Source organism: Anoplolepis gracilipes, chromosome 2, assembly GCF_047496725.1.
Source record: "Anoplolepis gracilipes chromosome 2, ASM4749672v1, whole genome shotgun sequence".
NCBI classification, from domain to species: Eukaryota; Metazoa; Arthropoda; class Insecta; order Hymenoptera; family Formicidae; genus Anoplolepis; species Anoplolepis gracilipes.
The window spans coordinates 6,801,227-6,828,504 of NC_132971.1; the positions used below are offsets into that span (position 1 = coordinate 6,801,227).

At 32.5% G+C, this 27,278-nt stretch overlaps 3 protein-coding genes across 10 annotated transcripts in view; 2 read left to right on the forward strand and 1 right to left on the reverse strand.

Annotated features, from left to right (window-relative positions):
* Nucleotides 1-1,677: 1,677 nt before the first annotated feature.
* LOC140676462 (uncharacterized) lies at nucleotides 1,678-17,726 on the forward strand. Of its 3 annotated transcripts, none has more exons than XM_072911549.1 (6): nucleotides 1,678-1,704; nucleotides 10,012-10,084; nucleotides 11,693-11,785; nucleotides 15,585-15,611; nucleotides 15,971-16,128; nucleotides 16,581-17,724. In XM_072911549.1, exons 1-6 carry the CDS (start codon nucleotides 1,693-1,695, stop codon nucleotides 16,872-16,874), a joined length of 657 nt encoding a protein of 218 aa, XP_072767650.1. In that variant the 5' UTR covers nucleotides 1,678-1,692; the 3' UTR covers nucleotides 16,875-17,724. The 3 variants fall into 3 exon arrangements, with proteins under 3 accessions (XP_072767650.1, XP_072767649.1, XP_072767651.1); XM_072911548.1 differs by lacking the exon at nucleotides 1,678-1,704 and adding an exon at nucleotides 8,367-8,581 and having other exon boundaries at nucleotides 16,581-17,725; XM_072911550.1 differs by lacking the exons at nucleotides 1,678-1,704; nucleotides 10,012-10,084 and adding exons at nucleotides 13,228-13,303; nucleotides 13,427-13,451 and having other exon boundaries at nucleotides 16,581-17,726.
* Nucleotides 17,727-17,964: 238 nt separating this feature from the next.
* On the forward strand, nucleotides 17,965-19,487 carry LOC140676463 (tRNA-splicing endonuclease subunit Sen15). 2 transcript variants are annotated; one of them, XM_072911551.1, is made up of 5 exons: nucleotides 17,965-18,112; nucleotides 18,192-18,250; nucleotides 18,348-18,429; nucleotides 18,515-18,686; nucleotides 18,795-19,487. In XM_072911551.1, the coding sequence occupies exons 2-5, from the start codon at nucleotides 18,227-18,229 to the stop codon at nucleotides 19,069-19,071; spliced, it is 555 nt and encodes a 184-aa protein (XP_072767652.1). In that variant the 5' UTR covers nucleotides 17,965-18,112; nucleotides 18,192-18,226; the 3' UTR covers nucleotides 19,072-19,487. The 2 variants fall into 2 exon arrangements, with proteins under 2 accessions (XP_072767652.1, XP_072767654.1); XM_072911553.1 differs by having other exon boundaries at nucleotides 18,011-18,118.
* The window catches only part of Pkn (serine/threonine-protein kinase N), a 32,105-nt gene continuing 24,147 nt past the window's right edge, over nucleotides 19,321-27,278 (reverse strand). For 2 of the 5 annotated variants that reach the window (XM_072911530.1, XM_072911528.1), the window contains exons 10-18: nucleotides 26,877-27,232; nucleotides 26,557-26,807; nucleotides 25,392-25,559; nucleotides 24,586-24,903; nucleotides 24,336-24,487; nucleotides 24,023-24,242; nucleotides 23,832-23,939; nucleotides 23,620-23,760; nucleotides 19,321-23,462 (exon numbers count right to left, since the gene is read on the reverse strand). In XM_072911530.1, coding sequence (XP_072767631.1) covers nucleotides 23,319-23,462; nucleotides 23,620-23,760; nucleotides 23,832-23,939; nucleotides 24,023-24,242; nucleotides 24,336-24,487; nucleotides 24,586-24,903; nucleotides 25,392-25,559; nucleotides 26,557-26,807; nucleotides 26,877-27,232 — 1,858 coding nt within the window. In that variant the 3' untranslated portion in view covers nucleotides 19,321-23,318. Of the gene's footprint in view, nucleotides 23,463-23,619; nucleotides 23,761-23,831; nucleotides 23,940-24,022; nucleotides 24,243-24,335; nucleotides 24,488-24,585; nucleotides 24,904-25,391; nucleotides 25,560-26,556; nucleotides 27,233-27,278 lie in introns of all 5 variants that reach the window. The other 3 variants (XM_072911529.1, XM_072911527.1, XM_072911531.1) reach the window with 3 other exon arrangements.

Below are 27,278 nucleotides of genomic sequence, written 5' to 3' on the forward strand. Positions count from 1 at the left end.
TACGTAGCCTCGTTAGAACAAGTCTTTTTTTTCCTCCCCGGCCCGCTAATGAGGTGGTCCGCGACTTGCGGTCCACCGCCGTACAGAGGGTGGCCGACGTACGAGCGGCCGGCTTCAGGTCGAGGGCAGCTTTCGTTGACGTTCCCGCGCGAATCTGGAGACCGACACTATTTTTAATCTACCCGCGGGATGCGCGGGCTTGATAAAATTAAAACGCATGTCCCGCTACGAAAGCTTGCTTATTCTACCATCTCTCTCTCTCTCTCTCTCTTTCTCTTTACTGTGAAAAACGTGTATGCCCTTTTAGAGCGCGCTTCCCCCGGATCAGGACTCGCCGGAGAATGTCGCGTTAATAGTCGACGTCGCGTCCGTGGTTTGGTGATTAATTTTCGCCGTTAATTTTGGTCACTGGACTCTAGGGTTCACAGTGCGGTTACAGTCGGGTACATATATATTCGACAGCTGAGTGTATAATGCGGGTAATCGAACGTGACTGCAATTAAGCGATAGACTTCGTCGCGAGATTCTTAACGGTATTATTAATTGTATCAGAATTACACATTTTCAGAAAAGTGAGGATCTAATATTACAATAATAATATTAGGTATATGAAAAGCAAAGTATGCAATAAAAATATAAATAAAAAGAAGGCTATGTTTCATAATAGCTGTAGCATAACTACAGTATCTATTCTTTACCATATCTAATTCTCTTTCTCTATCTGTTTTATCTAATTGATTAATTTAAAAATATTCATAAAAATTATAAAAATATATAGCATATACATTTAGAATATAGAAATATACAATAATTAATGTATTAAGAAAAGGAAAATACGCGACTGTTACCATCTTTTGCTGCAATCAAGCCAAGATTTCTCTCGTACTCTTCAAAGAATTTTCGTATAATTTCCATTTAAGTGAAACTAAAATTCAAGCTTGGTCTATTTGTTCTTTCCAGCTTTCCTGAAATCACATTTATTCCTCTCAGCTCCGACTGTAATCGATTGTCAGTGTGAGAGTTCTTCTCTTCTTCTCTCTCGAATACATCCCGACGATGGTTTTCATTCATTCAGCTTGTTCCAGTTGACACTCGGGTCGTTGCCGTCGCTTAATTCGCGAATATTTCACGGACGCGTCATCCCGAAAATATGTTACAGCTGCTCACGTCGTGTCTCTGGAATCGGGCCACCTTCGGCGCCCGAAAAATCCGCAGCCGCGGTCATAAATCTCGGCACTGATACATTTTTACTTATCACCTTCCCATCGCGCGCTGGCTTCCTCGCTAATCCCGGTCTCGCGCGATTTAAATGACCGTCGAATTATGACCCTGTCTTTCTTCGCGCGTGTTGCAGACGGCTTTACATTGGGGCGCCAAACACGGCGAGGAGAACATCATTAAATTAATAGCGGGCACCTACAAGAACTACAACAAGAGTATCAACGAGACCACGGTGAGTGTCCTTTTTCTCTGAACTTGCTGAGTAAAATATTATTTAAAACCAGAGATTTTCTGGATTTTTAAGTTGAAAAATTTTTAAATCGGAATTTTTATCTGCAGAATATATTAGAGCGATTTATATTATATTTGATCTTGTATTACTAATCTTTACAAACCATAGTGTAAGGACTGGAGGTCAACTTAATTTTTTATGTTTTTCTGTTTTCAATTATCGGACGTCTTCATCGAACGATGCAGAATGGGGTAAGTGTCTTATTCTTTCAACTATATTAAATTGTATTTTTTAATGATAAAATTGCGATCGATAAAAATAGCAATTCATAATTCATAGATCAAGATAATGTTTGCTTCAATCGAATTTTATTTCCTACATCGATACCGCTTGTTTATCGAAATGAAGCGCATCAAATACATTCGGATAACATCGAGACCGAGAATCCTTGGCGATCCTTGCCACGATCGCGTATAATTTGCCGGACGTACGGAGAGCGGGATCGGTTTAGGGAACGATTCGCGTTGTAAGAGGTAGAACAAACGAACAGTCAGTCCGCGTAAGAAGGAAGCAAGATAGGAAGAAAAGGAAAGAGGGAAAGAGAAAAGAAGCGCACAGAAAAGCCTGCAGATAGGATCAGACGTGTGTGGTCCCGCCGCTTTGCTCTTTATAAGACTTATATAAGCCGGGAGTGCTTCACAACACGAGGGACGACGAGTACTTATAGAGGAGGAGGACAGAAAGAGCGGGATCCCTCGTTCGTTAGCGGCTCGCGAAAAACTCCGTCGCGACTGTCTCGTTATTACACGGATAATAAAATTATTTTATAGTTATATTAATTTAATTATTTTTAATTACTTTTGATTTTCCGTCGACATAGACGTATATTGTATTGGATATAATTAATCTATTTATTTATTTCGAAATTAAAAAATAAGACTTTTGAGCGATGAACCGTTTTGTAATTTTTATGCGAACGTGTAAAAAATTGTGAAGAGCGACTCGCTTAATTTTCATATCGACCCGTCATTAGATTGAAATTGAACTCGAAGCACATACACATTCTGAAAGCCGGCTCATTTGTCTTCTTATAAAGGTCTTCCTTCTTCGCACGCTCGGTAGATCATTTGTTTCCGCAGTGTAATCCGAACTGGCCTGTCGACACCTCACAATCAGTACCTTTCTCACCTTCATTCTCCCTGGCCTTTTTTCTATAGAAAAAAAATGAATATTGAGAAAAGAACCTCTTTTACATCAGTATCTTGTTAATTTTCAAATTGTGCGATATCGGAAAGACGAATGATCCGAAGTATCGGTAAAAAAAGAGGGACTCGTGTAATGGGAGAGAAATCGAGTGTACATCAGAGATCTCCATAATACAGGGAAACATATTATGCGCACGCGTCGCTATTCCTGTACCTTCCCCGATGACAATTCCGACCGACTCGATGCGCCGCTGCCGAGGATTAACGCAGCCCGGATATAATGAATACGGTCGCGCTCGTGTACGTACCGATGTAGAATAGGTAATCCACACCCCGGACGAGGGATCTGTCCTCGGCGAATCCTCTCTGGACGTTTTTTTTTTTTTCTTTTTCCCTTTCCACGGCTTTAGGACCAGACTGTGGATCGCGCGACTCGGCGTAATCTGTCACCGGCGTCGCTCCCGCGCCGCGCTTTTCTACGGCTTATCCTGGCCACCGGCTTTCCCCCAATCCCGCGGCAAATGAAAGAGGACATAGGAGAGAAACGAGTGAAAAAAAAGATCATCCGGTGGGACTTCTCGTAGAATCGCTCGATACGATCTTTATCCATGGCTAATATCCGTCGCTCGCAGGCATCGATACCGGTTTCTCCGACAGGTTTACTGAAAAAAGTCAGGAAAAGTCGAGAGTAAATTTTACAAAGAGCATAGTAATATGCAAATTAATCAAATTATTCCCTCTCGCGCGCATGCACAGTAAAAAATAAAATGTTAATTTTAACATTTTTTTCCATGTCCCAGAAAGTTCACTCTAAATTTTAAGTTAAAATAACTCATTTATTGTGTGTTATTTATTGACAAATTAGAAATGTTAAGCAATTGACACAAAACTTCACATTTATTTTTGTTATTGTGATTTTAAGTGTGATGTAAAAATATCATACAAATTAATTAAAAGCTATATAAAAGAGTAATTACGATAACTTTGATAGAATATTTTAAAGTTCATGTTTACTCGAAGATTTATTTTAACCTTTTCTTGGAATGTTAAATTAATTTTGAAACATGTTGATTGTTAATGATGTGTTAAAAGCACTCAAAATAATATTTCATTTCTAAAAGACATACCCAAAGTGTTAAGTTATGAAATTGACATAAATGTAACACATGAAAATGTTATAAAAATAATAACACATCAGCTGTATGTTAATTTTACATTGAAGTAGTAATCAAAACGTGGTAACACGAGAAAATTTTAACATATAGACGCACAATTTTTTACTGTGTACGCATTACCGTTATTTGTTGAATTCTTGACGTTTTTTAATCTAATTTAAGAACCTTATTTGATGTTAGTGTCGAGTTTCACAGCTTCGTCTCACAAGCTTTGGAATTTTCGATACAAGTCGAGAATGTTTCTCAAGGACTATCTGATACTCTTAGCGTGAAAAATCATAGTGTGAGGGGTCCATAATCGCGGCTATTTTATTCTCCGACTCACTTATCGTATAAGAATTCCGTCGCTCACGATTTTTTTAATCCCTGGTCGGCTGTGGACGAAGAGGCGGATCGCAGTCACCGGCGTAATCTGTCACCGGTACCGCTTCTACCGTGGTTTTCTACCGGCTTATCGCGGCATCGCCTCGCATTTAATCCCTGCAAAAAACGGGGGATGGCCGCGTTCGTTTCCCCGTGTGTCCCCCAGAAGGGGAAGGGAGAGGGGGGGGAAAGGGAGGGTGTCCCTGTAAGCCGCCCGTGTGGCGCCTGCATCCTTGCCTGGCGCACGACAGTCAACGACGATCCCGATTAAAGCTTCAGTAGATGCAATCAGAATCTGTCTCGTGCAACGAGTGATTCATTTGAAACATAATCTCTGATTCGTGATCGAGAATTAAGCGTTAAAAATATACTAAGTAAATTAGTCGTATTCCAAGAATTGAATTTTTGAGAAATTATTACAGTAATAAGAGAAAAATTATCTGTGACATTTTTCACACTTTATTGTGAATTATTAAAATTCAAATCGTAATAAAATTAAAACGTGAGTAAACTATTATTATATATAAGACCACTTTCCCCGAAAAATTTCAACCTCAAAATCTTGACGGCGTACATAAGAGAATTACGTATCTCTTATTTTTTGAATTAGCTCTACCCAGCTCGTGGGGTTAAACTCTATCACGCGAAATATACGCGAAATATATAAGAAATGTCTACACGATAGACATCGTGGAAAACGATATTGCCTTCCCACCGATTTTCAAGCGTGAGCCTATGTTGAGGAAGAAGATAACTGGAAACGTGCGGGCTTCTTTCCCGGACTTCTTACTCCCTTTCAGAAAAGGCAGCAGGAAGGAAAAGGAGAAGCGCCGTTATGATATAGCGGCTCGTAAAGGCGGGCCGATGTAGGAAAATATTAAAATTGAAAATCCTCAACGGTGATATACGCGTGCGTGATATTGGTGGCCGGCAGCTGTCCTGTTCCTGCAAGACGAAAGAGGGACAGAGAAAGAGCGAGAAATGAAGAGGCAGGAAGAAGGGACACGTTAGCGCGCGTACTCTCGAATAGAGAAGAACGGAGACGTGGAAGACGAAGACGAAGACGAAGTGGCGGTAGGGACGCGATATTGTCTCGAGGCTCCGTGTGCTCCGGGACATTGCTACTTTAAAATATCGTCGGGAGAGCATAAAAATGGAAGGGGGCCTTCCGCGCGTATGTACCCACCCATCTATGGGGTGTTTGAGAAATCACTCGTTTCCACGTCTGATATCGCAGAAATATAAATTCGGTATATAAATTCAAGTCTCCCCACTTTTTGGATCTCTTTCTAATCATTTGAGTCCCCTAGAATATTTTGATTCAAATATTATAACTAATGCTTGACAACTTTTCTTCGAAAGGATAACGTTACTAACTGTATTCATCAAAATTTCCTAAAGCTTTCGATATTTTTTTTGACTCAAAGATTATTGCTTGGATTATTCCTATTCAAGCAACGAATGCTCCTTCTCTTCGAGTCGAACTCCCAGAATTGCGGTGAGCTACTTGTGCGACACCTCGTACATGCACATCGCGAAGGGATACGTGAGGAAGCATGTGTGAATTGGCCAGGGGGTGTCGCGCCACTTGTCGCGAGGACACACGTGTCGCACGCTATTGGAGCTGGCAAAAGGGTGACGCGCGACGAAGTCTACCCCATACGTGCCGTTTCTCGCTCTATATGTGATCGTCGTATATATATACGGCCGTCGTGAATTTTTTCCGCGCGTATCTATAGGCGCGGGGATTTTAAAGTGAAATAAATTAGAAATTTTTAGAGGTGGGGACATTCTCTTTACAACGCGCGAACTACCAACCCTTCTCTCCCGGCTTAGCGTATCATAAGCGAGGGTGCGAAAGCGCGAAGGGTGCGGCCCGCGTTTCGATAACTACCATCGCGGTTTTGACACATTTGTCACTATCGTTTATTGCGCAGTTCGATATTAAACGCCAACAATATACAGTCGTTCATGAACCCGGACGATGACGGGGACGATTTTTTAATCGCCTTCATAGCGCCGCCAAATGTCGCGCCCGGTCTATCTCGAGGGTGGGCTTAATTGAGGGTAAAAGCATTGTAGAGATTCAAATCGACCCTTTCGTTACGCATTTTTCCGCCGCGTGCTTTGTACTGATGGCATAGCTTTAATGTATTACAATTACGCGCACCGCAAGCAGAATTGAAGCAAAATCTATTGCGTTTTACATACTTAGACACACATGCACACTTTAATTTACAAAAAGCTTTCTCTGTAATTCATTTTCATCCTACCATTCATCTAATAATTCGTGTATATAAAAAAAAAACTTAAATTATGCTCGTGAATTTTTCCAACGTAAAAATAGAATCAAAAGTTTCTAAAAATATTTACTCGTCTTCACTTCACACATACCTGTATATGTGATAAATATAAAAAATATATAGCAGTATATATAGTTTACGTTCTATATATGTACATCTGTGTTTTCCTTATTCATGAATGTTACGCATATTTTTATAAAACGTACTTTCAAGTAGATCGTCCGCATTTTCACCTCCGCCAGATAATGACTCGTGCACACATATACACATACATACGTATACAATTACGCGCAATTTGTCGTACTTATCGACACGAGCATCGCTACAGCGTACTCTTTCACGAATGCTAGCCCGCGGCAAGAGTACAGGGTGTCCCTGACCGACCACACTTTCGTTTTACCATAGATACTGTCTGCGAATTATGGAGGCAAAAGACTGTCGAGAGAAAAAAAAAGCAAAGAATAAGCTGTCGATGAAAAATAATTAACAATTAACGACACACTCGATGTATTTAAAAGTGTTGATATCCATATCATATTCATCTGCTGAATTTTTAATTTTAATTCTTTGTCATTTATGAAACTGTTACAACTTGTTCAAAGAACAATATTTTTAAATTGAGATTTGCCATTTCGAGAAAGAACGTTTAATTCCGATAACTTTGCCGATACAATTTAACAAACATATTTAGCTATTTCACAGCGAACATTATGTAAAAATTTTTAGAGCGCGATAGTTTTTCGTTTTTGAATAATGAGCATTGTTATTTGTAGCATAAAAAAAATAAAAAATTTATATATAAAAATATATATCATATAAGTCAGAGATTACAAAATTGAAATCATATTTTGTGAGAAATTTAGATAATCTAACAATAAGTATTTTCAGAAACTGATAAATTGAAATTTAATTCCAGTAAACTTATTTATATACATATGCAATAAATATTTTTTTAAATTTATTAGTCCACTAAAAATATATATATTGAAAAGATACTCTACAAGAATCTTATATTTTACAATTAATTTCAACCGAATGCATTTTGATAAAAAATAAATGTGTGAGCAAAGAAAAGAGGATCGAGTCCACCATGTCGCGTCAAAGAATTCTAATCTAATCTAATTCAATCTAATCTCTTATTCAATAATTCTGCTAATCATATAAATATGAAAATATATATACATATATATTAGATTGAAAATAATATTAAATTTAGCTAATTTTTATTTTACTTTATATTATATTATCTCATTTTTATTATTTAATAAATTGCAATTTTATTTTTATTGGCGTTCTAAATAACTATTTATAATTTAATTTACAATTTAAAAGACACACTCTCATACATTGTCATTTATTTTTATCGGAATCTCTTTCAAGGTTTGGTTATACAAACACCTCGTATATTGCGACTTCGCATTTTGCATATTTTAATCCACACTACTTTGTTGCTTGGCCTGCTCTCGGCCAATCGGCTTCCAGTGAATTTTATCTAAATTAAACCAGTTTTCCTCAGCACGAAAGAGGTACGTTGAGCGACGACGCGCGTTAACTGTCAAACGATCTTAAGGTATAAAATTTGGATTTAAAGCTATGTATCTAAAGAGAAGAATATAAATGATATTTTTATCTAATTGTAAATATAAGCGTGAGATACATGTAAGAGCAAGCAATTATTTCACGCTGTAAAGCGTCATGAATGATTCCCTCGCCAGTATTCAACGTAAAGAGAGCGTAAATTATCTCGGTAATTAAAATCTTTTATGACGACAGGAGAGATCAATAATTCCTGGATCTCTTATCGCATTCATTTATACGACTATCATGACACTATTACGCAGTGTCGCGTCCGCCGCGCATCGACTGCACGTATCATATTATCTTGGTAAACGTCGGAGCGGCAGCTGTTATTTGACGTGCGAGCTGGAAAAGCAAGCCTTTTTTTTCACCTGCTCCGTCCGAGTCGAACGATACTAATTGCGAGATAACGTTCTCTTAATACTTTTGCCCTTGCGATAAATGGCGCATGTAACGGTGATGCCCCGAGGACCTCGACGTGTCGCTCGTCACGATGAGCAGAATGTAAGGGTCCCGCTTTTAACATTCGCTTTTGTAGATCAATCTGATATACCGTATCTTAATGAAACGACGCTTAATAAAGATATGTACGAAATAATATAATCCACTTAATAAGCGCGAACTGACGTTCGTTTCTTTTTTGTCTCGTGCATTATATGTATATAATACATTGAAACTCGTATACATCTTAGTTTAATAATACGCTTAGCTTGATCACAAAATACATAGTGTTCATTGACTGCTCATTTGTACGTAGGATCGATTTATTACGTGATATGTCTAAAGTCACGCACGTCCTGTTGTTCAGATCGACGAACAGCGAACTTGTATCAGGAAATGATCTCTTGACTTGAGATCGGAGCTTTTTTTCAGTTTCAACATTAAATGAACATTAAGAATACGCTCTAATTAAAACCTCCAATTAAAATGTTGATCGAAGTCCAAGTCCGAGATTAACCGGCGGCCAACGATCTGTTATCTATCTTATCCGTTTCGAATACATTGTGTTCGAAAAAAGATTCACATAGGAGCCGGATGAAAGTGCATGCGTGCAGGGCGATAAGGGCGATGCACGCGAGGCTAGTTTTCGCGGCGTCGCCGTCCCTTACGTACACGCACGTATGCAAGCACGCACGCACGCACGTACGCACGCACGTAAGGATTGTTTCGGATCGCGACGTCTTTGTCGCGGAAATGCGAATTCGCACGCTCGAGATGATATTCATAATACGATGCCATTAATTACTCATTGTCTCTGCGACGGTACTGTTCTGTTAATTTCTTCCTCCCCCCCCTCCCTCTGTTCCCTCTCTCGGCCCCTTTTCTCTTTCTCTCCCTTTTTCATCGCTCATTCTTATATCGTCTCGCTCACTCGCAAAGGTGCGTCACGCATTCGAGCAAATCGTAATAAGATACGCAACGCGTCGGTACTTGCGACGAGAGAGGTGTGATACCGGCCTCTCTATTATTTTTTCATCCACCTTATTATGATTTCCTTCCAGCGGGAAAGATTGGCGTATCCTTTTTGTACGGGACGCCGGAAACGCGGCGGACAGCGCAGAGGTACACGCATACACACGCGCAATTAGAGAATAAATTATTCATTAAACAGCGTTGTAGACCGAACGTATCCGTAATGTATTAATAATGCGCACCTTGCGTCAACGTGAAAAGATGCGAACATTACGTTTGCGTGATATTACACGCTGGTCGAACGTCAGTATGTATTGTCAGTCTTTTAATTCGGCCAATTATATCGATACACGCTCTCCTTACGCTCGGTAATCAATATAATTTAAACGGCGCGCGCTCTCTGTGTGTTTAGCACAGCGGAAAGATGTGGAAGAGATAGGTCTACTATTTTTTAAACGATCGAGAATCGTTACATATGTGCGAAAACGAGTACATCAAATGAATTTGTGTTATCGTTTTAGGGCTATACACCACTGCACATCGCCATGCAATTCGGCCATGAGAATATTTTCAATCTTTTGGTTCAAGTGTACGGTGAGTATATGCAAGAGTTTATTATTCTTTTTAGGAAATTGCTCGGTTCAATCAAATTATAATTTTAAAATATTAAAATTGTCACTGTTTAAAGCAGTGACAGGAATTCACTAAAGGTTAGTATTTATATATTTCACTGATCTTCAAACACTCAGACTTTACTTTTCCGTTTTATTTCATTGATTATAGTAATAATATTTAATATTCAAATTCAGAATTATATGCATACATATTACATTTTTCTTCATTCTTATACATTTTATTAAACTTACAAAAAATGAACAAGACTCTTGATAAGTATTAGATAAATATTAGATTATTTCTTTAACAAAATATATTACTATAAATTAATCTTACACGCATATATATATATATATATATATATATATATATATATATATATTATTTATATATATATATATATATATATATATATATATATATATATATATATATATATATATATATATATATATATATATATATATATATATATATATATTTATATATATATATATATATATATATAAAATATTGTATAATATTATATTATATTATGATATATGTAACTTTTTTAATATTATACAGGATGTTCTGTAATTGGTGAAAAATCTGCTAATGGCAAATTCTTGAAATCATTTGGAGACGATTTTTCTTCACAATCAGCGAAAATGTGGAAGCATCAATAATTTCCGAATTATAAGCGATTGAAAGAAAAAGGCGCTTTTTGCAAACTAAACTTTTTAAAGTTAAAAAATTACCAAAATTATATTTTTCAGTTAATTTCAGATAGAGTTTACTGTAATAGAATTTTAATTTAGTTACAAAGATATATAATGACAAAAATTGGAAACTTGCAAAAAATGATGGCGTTCTCTCGATATTTTCGCTGAGGAAAAATCGACTCCAAATGATCTCAAGAATCTGTCATTAGCAGATTTTTCACCAATTACAAGACATCCTGTGTAGTAATATTATATAATACACAGAAAAAAGAAATATTTTTATTTTGACAATATCTAGTTTAAAAATGTAAATCTTGAAATGAGATTATATTGCGTTAAACAAAGAAAATTTGCTTGGCTGAAGACATTTTACATAGTTCAACCAAGAAAAATATATTCTTGTTATTTAAGAATAATTTTCTTGAATGGAGATGAAAAAATGTTGGATAGAAAATAACACGTGTTCAAATGGAAGATTATAATTTTCTTAGAGTTAAAATAATTATTTTATTGAAATGACAATTGTAATATTGAAATAAAATTATAATATTGTTGAAATTTAAGATTTTTAAATTCTTCTAAGAAGATTATAAATTGTTGCGTATATATGAAACAATGAACGCGTTCATATGAGTGTGTAAGTTTTAATTTGACACTTTTTTCTCTGTATTGTATAATATTTTTGATGTATATTACTTTTTTAAATATTATGATTTTTTCAGTGAGATTTCACTGTTTGTCAGTGCTAATATATTACTGAACTTCTTATCAGGCTGATAATATACCATGCCATTTAAGAAGGCGAGATGCGATGGCAAAAAGATGCGCGTCGTGATTGTAATATCTCACATTTTTCAACATTTTTTTGAAAATATATTTTCAGGCGCGAATCAGGAAATACGCGACTATAGTGGTAGAAAGGCTAGGCAATATCTGGTTTCGCAGGAGGCAGCAGTCAGCCAGGACACGTTCCACAGTGAGTACATTCTCCCTCTCTAAGAAAAAAAAAAAAAAACGTGCCACAAAGAAACGTGACAAATTTTGTAAATAATTCATATAGAGGGTTGCGTTCTCCCGCGGATATTTTCAGGTGTTCTTGTCTATGATAGATTAATGTTTACGGATCGTGTGTTGCGAATTAGCAGTATCTTCCCTATGAATACCCTATGAAATTGTATTTGGAATATTAATCGCTAGTTTTGTACCATATCAATCTTCTTGTCCGTCTTATAAAACGCTATCGATCTTATCTCGTTTAAGAGGAAATAGTCTCATTTATTCTCTTAAATTGAATCAGTGAAAAAATGTCACTGATTAAAGTAGCGATGAGATTTCACTGATAAGCATTTCATTGAGCTTGAGTGAAAATATTGACATTTTACTTCTCCATCTTCATTGATTATAGCAATAAAAATGTAATAAATTCACAAAAAAAAGTCTTTAACAAGACTCAGATATTTTTTTTAACAAAATATATTGCTATGAATTTATTTCATATAATATAAAAGTGCATTTTAAAATGTCATTGAATAATTAAAGTAAAAATAAAATTAAAAAATAATTAAAACTAATAATACATTAAAAATGGAAATAAGATTGAAAGAGTCACTACTACTAACTGATTCTTCTCGGTGAGATTTCATTGCTTACAGTGCTATACTTATAACTGAAATCATTGCTTATTAGTGATTAACACATCGATTCTATTTAAAAGAGTATATTGACGAAAAGAAAAGATTTCACTGGAAAGTTTTGTAAATTATTCGCGTCAATTCCTTTCCCACATCTTCCAATTTGCGACGAAATAGCAGTAACAAAGTTAATCCTGGGAACATCGAAATCTTCTTTCTTTTCACTTATTAACGATTGAGAGATATTTTTCGTCTTGTATATACTGTAGAAACAGGCTGTACGAAGAAAAAGTAGTTTGCATAACAAGTAGTTTGAAAACAAAAGACATAAGTCGTCTGGAAAAAAAAGTTTTTAAAGGAATTCTTGCCGTGTGTGCCTCGTGAACTCCTCCGCTCGTGAAAAACCAATTACGCTCCGAAGTACACTGTAATTTACGTCGCTTGTAAGTGTGTCCCGTCAAAGTTCCGTTGCTTTCCGCCCCGTATATCCCGTGTCGATCATTGTTCAACGTTCTCCACGCTCGTTTCGCGGTATTCGCCTCCTGTCACGCTCCAGCACAATCCAGTTGATGACTATTCCGCTTAATCTATATACGAGAATTGCATGATATCGTACTAGTTGTTAACTAACTGATTTAGACAGCATAATACCGAATAATAGACCAGATAAATCGACATTTTAGATAGACTTCAACATTTCGTTGTAATTTCTGGTGTACACTAAACTTTGCACGTCTATCTCAGCACCTTTGTTTTCTGTCAGTACTATATAATTAACTCTCAGCAGCATGCGACAATACTGCGACCGACAATACTGCTCCCTCGGGATTTCTAGGATACCTTTCTGTCGCTTTAGATTTAAGGTACGTAGACCGGTCGGGTGATATGTATGACGCGAATATATTTGAATTGCCGAAATGGAAATGGTGTTAACGGGCTCTCCTAGGTGAGTACTTCGGGGTTCTGGAAGTATTCTTCTGTTGTAGGGATTACTGCTGCCGCTACGCTCAGGCAAGTTCAGAAGCGCACCTCCGCTAAAGTAGTAAAGCGCTTGTGCCGTCAGATTAAAGTACGTAGGCGCACCTCTTAGAGTAACGTATGACTGTCACTTTTCTGCACACCTCTCTGACGTGAGTATCTTGAAATTTCACGGGCCTCCCTACGCGAAGTGCTCTAAAGATTCGTTCGGGAATATCGTTCGCCAAAATTAAAATGCGGGTTCGAATACGAATCTGTTTTGCTTCTGGCATTTTATAAGCGACAGGAGTCTTCGTCCATTATTTTGTTACACTAAATATGTATGAAATGTGTCAAAAGTGTTAAAATGTTTAGCTTTGACGTACTTTTACTCAAAGAATAATATAACTGTATCGTCCTGTATAAAAATAGCATTTTTTAGCATTTTTAGATATCAGTGAAAAAAGATTTGATAATAGCTACTAAATGACTATTTTAGATTTAGATAAATAGTGCGGAAAACATTATAATAATAGTAAATTGGTAAATTTGAATAAAGTATTTAATTTAGAGAATCTAAATTTAATTGACTTTGAATCGAAATTTAATTTAATTGACTATAAGGTTTATCCAACTAAACTTTTAACAAGTCCAACCTCAATAACTGTTATCATATTTTAATAGCAAAAAAAAATATTTAATAAGTATTACCAGATATTTGATAACTATTATCAAATCGTGTTTAAAGTTCTGGATTTGAATAATATTTTTCTAAATTTTACTCATGAAATATTGTTCTTATATTTATACTATTTATAATATTAATTTATAGTGTATATTAATATTTATTTTTTCTATATTTTATTATATAAAACTCAAATAAGATGCTTCTAATGATAGTTAATGAATAAAGTTCAATTGAATAATTTAATACTTATCGAATGTTCCCTACAGTTATCAAATCAGATATTAAATATTTAATAATTGTTACTGAAAATTATTTAGTTGATTTAATTATATAAATATAATTAAAGTTTTAATTATATACATCAAAATTCAAATTATATAAATAAATTGTTTATAATTGAACCCATTAAATATTAACTATATTATTAAATTAAATGTGATAATAGTTATCAAATATTTGATTAAAATTTATATATTCATGCATTTGGTAACTATTTCTAGACAATTTTTTTAGCTTTTTAAATATCTTTGAATATTATTTGATGTATAACTGAATATTAATTGGAGGTAAATTTTATTATTCTCTCTGTGCATAACGTACATTTTATATTTTTTTTCTTCATCATCGATGTTTTAATAACGTTTTACTATAATTATAAAACGCGAATCCGTTAAAGTGGCAGTGGTACATCAGATTGCATCGTAGAGAAATAATATTGTGTGTAACTGTGGCGATGTGTGTGAAGCGAAATTTATCTTCAAACTTACATTTTTCATGTAACAAATGACGAAAAAAAAACTTAATGATGCATTTTCAATTAAGAGCGATAATAAGACCATTTCAGAACCTCTTGTGATTTATTTGTTATGTAAGATGCTTTGTTTCACATCACACACACCGCTGCTATTATTTGTTATTATTGTTGTGTGATGCGTTGTACATAAATAAAGCATGTATACTCAAGCATGAGAAACACACGTGTATCTCACTTCAGTTCTCAGCATCACTCAGTTTTATTCGCACACTGGATAATTATTACACTTAGTAACAATGACAGGATGTATAATTCTCGAAAGGGAAAGTAGGCTTTATTTTTTTATACTAATTTATTTAACACCTACATAATTTTTAATTAATTTAATTTTCTTAGTGCATAGGAAATAGTTTTCCTTTTATTTCCCTATATTCCTAACATATTATATAATAGCGCGAATCATTTTATTAACTACAATATATAAAATAACATTTCTATTATGGCAATTAATTTTTAATTTTTAATTGCAGTTTGTTCCGTTAACAGAAATTATATATAATCGCTTCTCCTTAAAATGTACTAGATATATTAGACATAATTAATATATCTTCTAACAAAAAGTCGTATACTAAAAAAAATAGATTTTTTCTCCACTTTATTCTAACTCACGATATTCTTACATCAATCTCCTAATTTCTCGCTATGTACGAGACGCAGTTTCAAATGATTTTCTATTTTATTTCAGAAATAAAAGCAAGGAAAAAGCATGCAGGTAAGAAATAATTCTTTTGGTGTCCAAGCATTTTAGTAGAGGCTAACTTGGCGCATGAAACAAGCTAAATATATTAAATTAACACATAGCAATTTTAATCTCTTTTTCGTCAAATTTGTAACTAGAATAATTCTGCTTATAAAACTGTACAATATTAACTTGTATAATTTTTAAAGAGAGCGCCTTATATTCTCATTTTTCTAGTAGAATTAACGTAGCAAAATAAAAATGATCAGAGATACACCTTCCTTTCACAATCGACTACATTCTTCCGCAAAGTTATATTTACTAACATAAGGTGAAGAGTAACGAGAAAGCCCCTTAAGCGGCATAATAGAGCTTTTGATTGAAATATACAGAGAAAGATCTTGGTTTCCTACGAATTGGCTCGTTGAACGTTCGCGTGAAACGTACGACGGAAGCCTTCAGTCAGTTCCTGGGTGTGGCAACCAGCAGTACGGCTAGCAGCAACAACGAGAAGATTCACAAGTCCTGGGGATCCGCGGATAACGTTCAGGTATCATTTCCTCGGATTCTTCAACACGTCTCGCATTGAAATAATATATAATCACGTTGAAATAATATATAATTTCTTAGCAAAGAAGTTTCTTTGATTAATATTAAAACATTTTGTACAAGATAGTACACACGCAACATATACAATAATTTGTTGTGTATACATTTATAATTAAATAACAAAATCTCTGATGAAAATATGAAAAATATACATACTTCCTTTTTTTTCAATTTATAGAGCAAATCTTTTGTATTTTTCCATCTTGAGATAAAGAGTTTCTAATTTTAACGTGACATAATATACATTATATTGCCTATGTTAACATTTAAATTAAATTTTTACATTATTTATTATGTGATAAATAACGTAACAAATCGCGACACTAATAGACTAATATCATATATCACATATTCGTGTATTCATCATATCTCAATTATCTTTCGGATGTTCAGCTGGATCGTAAACTGATGCCACCGCCAAAATACGCGCCTATCAAGAAACGCAAGAGCAGGCGACCGCAAGACTTTGGCTCGTCGCAAGAGCAGCAGCAGGCCATCAGTCAGCCGACCACCCCGTTACTGCAGGGCAAGGTCAGCCGACCAAACCGGGCTGTCCAGCGTCGACCAACGTCCACGACGTCCGTCAGCTCCATCAGCACGAACAACAACGCCCAGCAGAACGACTCGGATTCAGACACAGCATGCGGCTTCGACTCTGCTTGGCGAGGATCCGCCGCAGAACTATAGCTCGTAACCATCGCCTACGTGATTATTCGTTCATAAGAGACTTCAAGGAGTCTCAGGAAGCAGCAAAATGTCTTTGGCAAATTTTTTTGTATTATCTAAAGCGAGGATCTAGGCGAATGATATATTAACAGTTTTTTTATAAATAGAAGACACCATTTTTTTTAATCTTTCTAGATTTCGAACCATTCTCTTTTGATTATTTTTTGTCGTATTCATTATTATTATATGATATGTCTCTGATATAGAGATATTACGGATTCATTTTAGATGTAGTTTATTTAGCAAAATTTCATCAGTGATATTTATTTCATTCACGTTTTCTTCAATAAGTTTATTAATAAGTTATGTGCATTTTTATATTTAAGTAGATAATTTGTAATAATAATTTTCGTGACGTTAAACTTAGTATTAATATTTTTCCTTATTAAAAAGCAGAGATATATAATAAATTTGATTTAAAATATATATTTTATAGTTGCACATATGTGCGCAATGCTTAACTTAAGGAAAAAGGGAATACTCTTGATATATTTGAATACATTTATCTAAATTTAGAAAATAGATTTAAAATTCATGCAGCAAATTTTTTTATACTTTTTTATGTTGACATATACAATTTCTAACTTTACCTTTACACACATGTTGTTATAGTATATACTGTTTACATTTGCATCCTTTCTGAACCAAATTTTTTCAATAATGTATTATATGACAATTAATGTATAAATTTCTTATATCAAAAAAAAATTGTTCAATACATATTTGTCAATAAGAAATATTAATAATTATATCGCGATGAGTATACAGGGATAAATTATTGCCTGACTAGAGTTTTCTTATTTAGGTTTTATTTTTGTAATATATAATATGTAAGCAATAAATATATTTAAAAATATATGAAAATATTTTATTAATTACATATGATCTATATGAAGCTTAAAATAAATTAATAATTCAAAAACACAATAAGATTTTTTTAAATATACGGTATCTAAAATTATGTATGTATATACAAGTTTTGTTTTATTTTTTCTTTTTTATTTGAGCTATTCTACATCTTCTTTGCAGCGACATCTTTATATGATTCTAGAAAATAGTATTTCAACTCGAAAGGTAAGTAATCGTACTCTTCGGATAATGTTCTCAGCTGAACTCTAGATAGACGGATTTGACGTGCAACGTGCAACGTGCAATCTGCAATCACATCGCGGATGACTTAGAAACGTGCTTAGAAATGTGTAAATGTATTCTATAGTTTATATTTTGTATTTTTTCAAATCGCAATGAGCGGTGAATAATAACAATTTGATTTTGTAGAAGAACGAAGGACGAAATTTCACGCTTTTGAAAAAATGTACGATATATGTCATCCTAGTGTGAGTAATTCTATTCATATACCAAGCAAAAATATACATACATACATACACAATCTAAGCTTTTGTAAGAAAAGATTCTTATTTTCATATGTTACAGTATTATCACTTGTGTAAACTTGGGTGTAATGATCCTGTGAAAACAAGTACCGCCTTTTACGTCTACATTGAATTGTGTGAAGGTATTGTATATAATTTTGACAATACAAAGTATACATAATTAAATTGTAATGTTTATGTACAATTTATTGTTATGGTGATTTACAGTGAAACGATTCTGGGATGTCAAATATAAATATAAGGAAGAACTTGATCTATTCTATCTCGAGGTAAGAAAAAGAGAACATTCTTCGCTAGAAATCTATATACCTTGGCCAACCAAATACAATATTTCCATTGATAAAATTGAGAAGATGCAACAGGCATTACAAAATGAACGGTAATTCTAAGATTTTACTTTTGATACTTCTTACATATATATCTTCAACATTTCTCTATAATATATTTTCATCCACACTTATATAAATAGTGAATTTAAATCCAACAGATTGACACTTGTATTTAAATCTGAGGATAGCAGCAGTGTTCAGTATACAATAAGCGCAGGCCTTGTAAAACCAGCAGCACCAGAAGCAACTAAGCAATTGAAAGAAAGAGAAGAGAAGAAATATAATTTGGAGACAGAAATCCGAAGGAATACATCAAATTTATATGAATTAGCAAAAACTATAGTTCATGAAACTAAAGATCAAAATTCTAATTCTGATTCAGGCACTGTTGTAGAATCTTCGAATACAGATTCTAGTTTAGTAGAGATATTATGATACTGTTTCTATATGTAATATTGAATTTTAATATAATATATATTTGCTTATTATATTACTGTATTTCTTTCTTTTTGATATTGTCATATTTGTAGCTTATACACATGAATTTATTAAAATTTTTAAGACTTCTCTTTCTCTGAAAAATATACAAAAGGGATTTACAGAAAAAATATAGTTTCCATATTTATTGTAATAAATAACAAAATGTGATGATAAAAGGGAATGTAGATAAAAAGTATAAAGATGTATATTTTTAATATTTATTTTTTAAAGTAATTTTCACATGTGCGCGCATATAATGCAGTTTTTGAGAATACTTCTAAGTGTTGCATATAATTATTTAATAAAGTGATATGTAATAAGCTGCCACTGCAAATATATATGCATTGAATAAATTAATTCTTAAAAAAAACTTCATCTAGCGCCATAGTACTCTCGTGTTAATTAGTAGACACTACAAAATACGAGGCACAATTTTTTCTTTGCTTATTATAAAATTAATGATAAATATAGCAAACAGAATTTATAATTAAATTTAGCCTAGTAATGCTATAAAATATTATGTATATATAAAAAATGTGTAACGAAATAATATAATTTAATAAAAATTCTTATGAATTAAATGTATCTACAAAAAAAGATCATGTGATATTTGTATTTTGTATATATGTACATATTCTGTATCTTTGAATCACCATGTTTTTGACCACACATATTCTAAAAAGTCGTTATATAATATAATTTCTGCAAAGCTGCTTGTATAATATCAGTGAAAAATAATTTATATATATATATATAATGATGTTTTTTTTACAACATATGTCGAGCTACAATGTAAAATGCAAGTGGAGAAAATGATATTTCACGTTAAAATATTTTCATCCGAAATTGTTTATAAGATTTTCATATATTTTGGGGCAGTTGAGAGTTGTGCAAAAAAAATTGTTTAACATTACGATATAAAAATAATATACATATATATCGATAGATATATAGATGATCTTGCATACTTTTGTGAAATTTAAAAGCAATCTTAACATCAACATAAATTTTAGACTTGTTTCAATTGCTTTATAAATTAGGCTATAAATAATCTCTCACATGTGACGTATCTTTAGTAATTATAATCATGCCCCACACTTTTCTCTGTCTGTTTTGTTGTTGAATGCATAAATTTTAGTTAATTCCTTATTTCAGAAAGCCACATAATATATATGTGTAAAAAGATTAGATTTTAAAACTTACAATAATAATGTATAAAAAACAGGCACATTAAAGATTCTGTGTATATTACATCTTTCCGATTAGTTGCCACTATTATTATATAGCGTATTCAAAATCGATCATCAAAAATTCTACAGATTTAAACCATCCTTTCTATGTATATAAGAATTATATATATAAAATAGATACCAAAAAGTGGTTATCAATTCACATAATTGCAGTAAGGCAACTAGATCTCAAGAGGTACTTGAATCTATCACTAGTGATAGTTAATTTTCGTACTATGTAAAATGTTTGATATTAAAAAGTTTCACAAATAACTCTAATGATTATATATGTACGCTTTGTTAATTTTAAATGAGAGATATTGCAAATAAAACTTGGTCGATTTTACCGATATAACAAGCTTTCCACAATCAATATTTGTAATTAAATAAATAGAATAGAGTGAGATTATATAATTAATAGAAACGTTATTATTAAAAATATTCTGCCATTTTTTAATGAAAACTAAAGATAAATTATAATCTCTGAATAACTTTAAAGCTGCATCGTTTTGTACGTGGTTTGCATAAAATCTACCAAATTTTATTTGAAACATTCTTTCTTATTTGTATTTTTATAAAGTTCGTAATTCAATCTTTAATTTCTCGCACAATTATAAGATAAAAAAAATGATAAATTTAAAAAGTTTATGTACAATTATCTCATTAACATTCAGAAAATTTTCGAGTTATATTGCGTGATATTAAAAAATTATTTAATTTTGATTGTACCTTTTAAATGAATGAAACATAGCAAGGATTCTATTTAGATTGTGTTTGTGTGTATATAAAAATTTTAGAAACGATTTAATTTCCTATGAAAGATTATTATTAAATATTGAAATTATCATATGTAGATCATAAAAAGAAAAATTTTACAACGATTAAAAGAAAAGTTAATTTACAAATTTTGTTTTTTACAAATGTAAAATATAACAACTACTTCAACATAATTATATAATTTTCAAATCATTCTCTTACAAAATTAGAACCAAATCTTAAAATATGTTCAAATATATGCTCATATTAGAATATGAACTCGTCTTACAATAGTATCTTTTATGTGGCAAAGTCAATTAAAATATTGATAATATAATACTACACCACAATATTCGAGCTATTAAATATAGAAATATCATCCATTATTATCCTCTTCGCAAAATATTTGGTTATATATTTATATATACATAATATATATTTAGCACAGTATTAGTAAAATTATCTTATCTCATAAACTATAATATGAATGTACATAACTAAAATAACGAAATATAGCAAATATATAATTAGAATAACATAATATTACATATTAAACGAACTTAAAGGATTCTGATATATGATATAAACATGTTGCTGCACACAATGTCATAGAGCTCATATTGTCTAAAGTCACCATAATCTTGCACGAAACTAGCTATATGTAAATGAATTAAATTTTTATTATCATAAAGGATGAAGTACATGATAATTAAAAAGCACATGTTATCTATATTTATAATCATTGTTATTGCATATATATATATATATATATATATATATATATATGTATGAATAGCGCCATTTCGATTTCAATTCTTTATCACATGAGCATGAGCAAGTTTAGCTACATTTTGATTTATTTTATATTTTCTCTATGAATGTGTTAGTTATTGTTTGTATTATGATTATCCTTTTTCTTTAAGTTCTACAGGATATATAAAATCTTTGAATAATTGTATATGTTACTGTACATAATAGTAGTATATATAGATAACAAAATGTTGAAAATAACACATCTTCATGTAAAAGGACAATGATACATATTTAATGCTAGTGACAGGACAGTGTTTAAAGAGATCACTTCTGTGCACAAATGTAGTTTAAAATTATTTTCATCTTTACACGAAAGTTCCTTTGTTAAAAAATTAGTAGGCTTATTGCTTTTTCTTTGCTTACATATTTGATGAAAATTTTTTGATCAATTTCACGAATACTTAGGATATTTACATATTTTAGTGCTGTCAATATAAATCATATTATTTCTAAACCCAGGTATTCGTTATTCATATTCACAAATTTTCAATTTTAATACTTAAAATTTAAATATAATTTCTCAAAAAATATTTAAACAATTTTTAAAAATATTTACACAAATTCAAATAGGCAAACAGTTGTAAAAAGAATGAAAAGACTTAAAACAATACGTTATTTGACTTGTATCGCCATTTAAAATTTTTTAAGAAATAACTATTTTAACAAAAAGGAAATAGTATGATTGAATTTATCATAGTCCTAAGTCTCTTACAGAAACAAAAGTTAGTTTTGTTTTAAACAAATCAGTCGGTTACGAAATAAATAGGATTTAAACATCTGTTAACTTATCGTATGTATGTAACGTTGTTAGTTTTCAATAATCTCATCAACATGATCTAATAATCATTACATTATATATATATTTTTATATATAGAATGAGAATTGATTGAGCCAAAACATTCTAATTTATTAATATTCTATATATAGTTTTCAATATTTAATATTGTCTATATTGAATTAAACAATGTATCCCGATAGTATCTTAAATAACCAAATATTCTTGGATATTGACAGCACTATTATATATCTTATCAACTGTATAATCATAAACAATGATCTATTCGCATATATACGTTATTTAATATGAAACTCTGGAGATTGTAAACTCCAAGTATGTATCAAATACAAATTAAAAGCATCATAATAGAGAAAACCTGAGATTCGATAAAAAATTTCTCTTGTAAATCTGTTCTACTGCGATCGTTAATATATAGTATTAAAAAATAAGAAATATATGTATATACATGAGAGACATATGGTATATATATATATATATGTATATTGCTCGGATAAACAACTGCATTAATGCAGTTGTGCAAAGAATTCCTTTTCATTGTAAAAGCATTTTTTTCTTCAATTATGACATGCTGATATTTCCGTCTGCTCCGGAATTAATTTAATGGCTAGCACCAATCAGCCATGTAAGTAAAGTCTTTAAACAGGCCTTGCTCTAAATCACTGAGAGGCCGAGGATCTTTCGGAGGCGTTAAATGTGGCTTCTCTGATGTAAACTCTTCATCAAAATTACTTACATCTTCCACCGAATGCTAAGAACAAAGAAACATTTTTCATATGAGAATGTTAAAATCTAATCTCTGATCTAATTCTAATCACGCAATCCATATTTAAAATTTAATTTATACTAATAAGAGATATTTTCTTTTGTATTCATATTTTATACAGCGAAACTAAAGCGATACTTACAATTACTGGTACAAAAGGTGGTTTCACACGCCTTAGAAGTAGATCATCCCAAGCAATGTGTCTGAAAAATGCTTGTTTCTTAACATCTTCCGCGTCTTTTTCACTGCTACCTAACCTTCTGTCTGGATTCTTCCTCAATAACTATAACAACAGAATAAATAAATAAGATATATGTATTAAAAATACATATAAAAAATAAAAGAAATGCTTACTCTTCTCATAATTGCTATCGCTTCCAAAGAAAGAAATCGTGGATATCGTACTTCATCGTTTACAATGGAGTCAAACACTTCTTCCTCATCATCACCTGGGAAAGGAGACTGAAACATTTTATTTAATATTTCATCTTAATATTGAAAAAGACGCAGATATAATACATATTTTACAAATAATAAAATTTTACCTCTCCAACAAGCATTTCAAAGATCAAGACTCCAAGACCCCACCAATCTACAGCTCGCGTATAAGAAGTCTCTGTCAAGACTTCGGGTGCTAGGAATTCAGGAGTACCGCAGAAAGTACCTGTTCTATCTCCATATCCCATACCTTCTTTACATAGACCAAAATCTGCGATTTTAACATAACCTTCCGTATCCAATAGTAGATTATCTAATTTCAAGTCTCTGTAAAATTGAAATATATGTATATTGTAAAATATATTATATATTGCATTATTTTCTAATTGTTATGATAAACGATGTAACTGATAAATATACCTGTAAATAATGCGATTTTCGTGCAAGTATTGTAATCCTAGAACAACGCAAGCTGAATAAAACACAGCGCGTGGCTCTCCGAAAACATCGGCATGTATATGCATCATAAGATCACCGCCAGCCGCATATTCCATTACAAAACATACGTGTGCCTATAAAAAAAAATCATCTTTTTTATTCTTTTTTTCGTCTTACAAACCGCACCAGAAATTAGAGAAAAAAGTATTATCTCGTATTATCTCAATCATACCTCAGTTTGAAAGCACGCAAACAGATTTACGAGGAAAGGATGGCGTGTTGTGTTCGCTACTTCGAATATTCTCTTTTCAGACAATAATGACTCCACTTCATCTCTAGCTATAATATCTCCCTTCTTCAAGGCCTTGATTGCAAAATACTCTCCCGTGTTTCTGTATTGCGACAGTATCACTTTGCCGAAATGTCCACGACCGAGTACAGAGAGCAGCCTAAAGTTTTCCAAGGTCATACCATTAATCTGAGAGTGTCTTCTTGACTCATAGGCACTATCTCTATATTGAAGGGGTCTGATTGGCAGTTCATATACAGCCTGAAAGATAAATATTTTTTAATTGAAACAATATGTATACAAATGTATTATGTTTAAGTGTATCGTTAAAAAGTTAGAATGGCTAAATATAATCCCTGTACATATCATATACAAATAGAATCATATGTTAGTGTATGATAAAATTAGATACTTTATACAAAAATATGTTTTATTACAATGACACAGGTTGCACTGCAATGTTTTAATTATTCAATTCATACAATAATAGTTATCAATTATACACATTATATATTATTAATATAATATTATAAATATAATATTAAAAATGCATCCAGAGGCATACATAGACTGAAAGTTTGATAAAGATCAGTGAATAAGAATATAATTGTGTAAAAATAAAAAGGAAAATATATCTATAGAGTAAAATAGAAGCATTAAAAAAAAAAAATACATTTGTTTCTTCTCCAGTAATTACATGCAGCATACACTAAGGAAGGCAAAGCAATGTTGTGTGTGGAGGTATGTACCTCATCCTCAGGAAACTCGACGACAGGTTGGGGCGAGGGTGTGCGTGGAGAGGGTGGTGCAATCAGCACAGGGCGGGGCTCTGTCACCAGGGGCCTCAAAGTTGCACCCTGAGGCCCGCCCTTTTCCTCGTTGTGCAGAAAATCAAACTCCCTTAATGCACTCTGCAACTACATTACTACCTTCTTAACACTAATGCTCGATTGAAATCATAGTAAACTTTTAGATTGTGTGCTAGAATTGTTTCAATTGTACACATGCATTACTATATAACTAATATAATTTAAATCTTGAAAAAATATGTATTTATATGTATTTTTTTAAATTCCGATTACTATCATCATAGGGAGTTTGGGGAGAAATTGTTGTTTTTTCAAAATTAGCAGAATGCAAGAATATAAAGTTGTATTTGCTGTGAAGTAATTAATATAAATTGCCAGAAAACAGAAAGTAATGCCTGTAATTTACATTTAATAAAAAAACTTGTGTATAATGCCTAAAAGATATTCTTTCCAAAAGCAAGTGCACAAATTATATATGTATATAAACTATAAAACTACTACTTTTTATATAATTAAAGAAATACATAATATATCTGACAACATGCCGCATCAAGATACATATGTAGTTTAAATGCATACATTCATTAGATTATGATGCTAAAAGGTAAATCTATTTTATATATATATATATATATATATATATATATATATATATATATATATATATATACATATATATATTTCACATTATTATACATTTATTTTATAAACTATTTGAGCCCATAACCAAGATTCCCAGCCTTGAGATTGTCTCTAATACAAATTACTACTCATATTCTTATTATGAAGTGATTAAAAGAGTATACAAAATTATGTCAGATATGTAAATATATATTGTAATAATTGTAATAATATATTGATATTGGAATATAATTGAATGTTACACACATAATATCGTATTGCAGATTCATAACAATTATATGATAAAAAATTTGCGACATTTTCAATCTTATATCTTTACATCAAAAGCAGCAATTGACAAATACATATTATGCAATAAACAGCAAGTAATATCGTCGTAAATTAATGTATCTGTGACTTTTGAGCTTGTTTGATTTAAAAATAATGACAATATATAAAAAAATGTGTGTACAAAGAGCCTTACCTCTTGATCTAATTTAGGAGGCGGTGTAGGTGCAGGTATAGACGGTTTCTTAGCAAGAGTTGGTGGCGGTGGGGGAGGATGCTCCGGAGGACGTGGTAGAGTTGGACTGCTACTTGTCGTTGACATTCCCAAAGGTCGTGCGCCGCCCAATCCACCTTTCTCCGGATCAGGCACTTCGCCAGGAGTCTCAGGCTTATCTTCTATCGAGGTATCAAATACAAGTTGCAACGGTTGTGGTCCTGCAAGTGAAACTGTAGATGATATATTTTTACAAGATTTTGTAAGATTTGTATGTGAACAACAAGACTGACTCGTCTTACCTGTCGGCGGACTTTCCGAGCTTCTGGAATTGTGCAATGAAGGCGCCGAACGTTTAAGTAGTCTACCCCAAGTGGCGACGTTTATGTTCATTTGATTTGCTCTTGGGAAATTTTTCACCTGCTGCTTGAAAATCTTTCGTTGACGTTGCAACTTAGGCTTTCGCGATATCATCGGATTCAAGAATTTTATTTCTGCGAACAGGAGACCTTGCGGTTCCAACTGTAAGGCCATTCCATGTCGAACATCGTCAATGAATTCCTCTAAACGTAAGAACTTGACCGCGCATAGGGATCTCCAATCTTTCCAATAAATGCCTATTTCAAGTTCTCTCGATTTATCTAGTTCGATAGAAAACCTAGAAATAAATGTGCGACATTGAAGATTGAACATAATCATTATTA

What these genes read in the sequence shown, in the direction of transcription:
- LOC140676462 (XM_072911548.1), top strand. Translation starts at nt 8,519, where the DNA reads ATGGCGCATGTAACGGTGATGCCCCGAGGACCTCGACGTGTCGCTCGT. An exon ending in AGCAAGGAAAAAGCATGCAG is followed by an intron (nt 15,612 to 15,970) that starts GTAAGAAATAAT and finishes TGAAATATACAG; the next exon opens with AGAAAGATCTTGGTTTCCTA. An exon ending in GATCCGCGGATAACGTTCAG is followed by an intron (nt 16,129 to 16,580) that starts GTATCATTTCCT and finishes TCGGATGTTCAG; the next exon opens with CTGGATCGTAAACTGATGCC.
- LOC140676463 (XM_072911551.1), top strand. Translation starts at nt 18,227, where the DNA reads ATGTACGATATATGTCATCCTAGT. An exon ending in ACGATATATGTCATCCTAGT is followed by an intron (nt 18,251 to 18,347) that starts GTGAGTAATTCT and finishes CATATGTTACAG; the next exon opens with TATTATCACTTGTGTAAACT. An exon ending in CTACATTGAATTGTGTGAAG is followed by an intron (nt 18,430 to 18,514) that starts GTATTGTATATA and finishes GGTGATTTACAG; the next exon opens with TGAAACGATTCTGGGATGTC.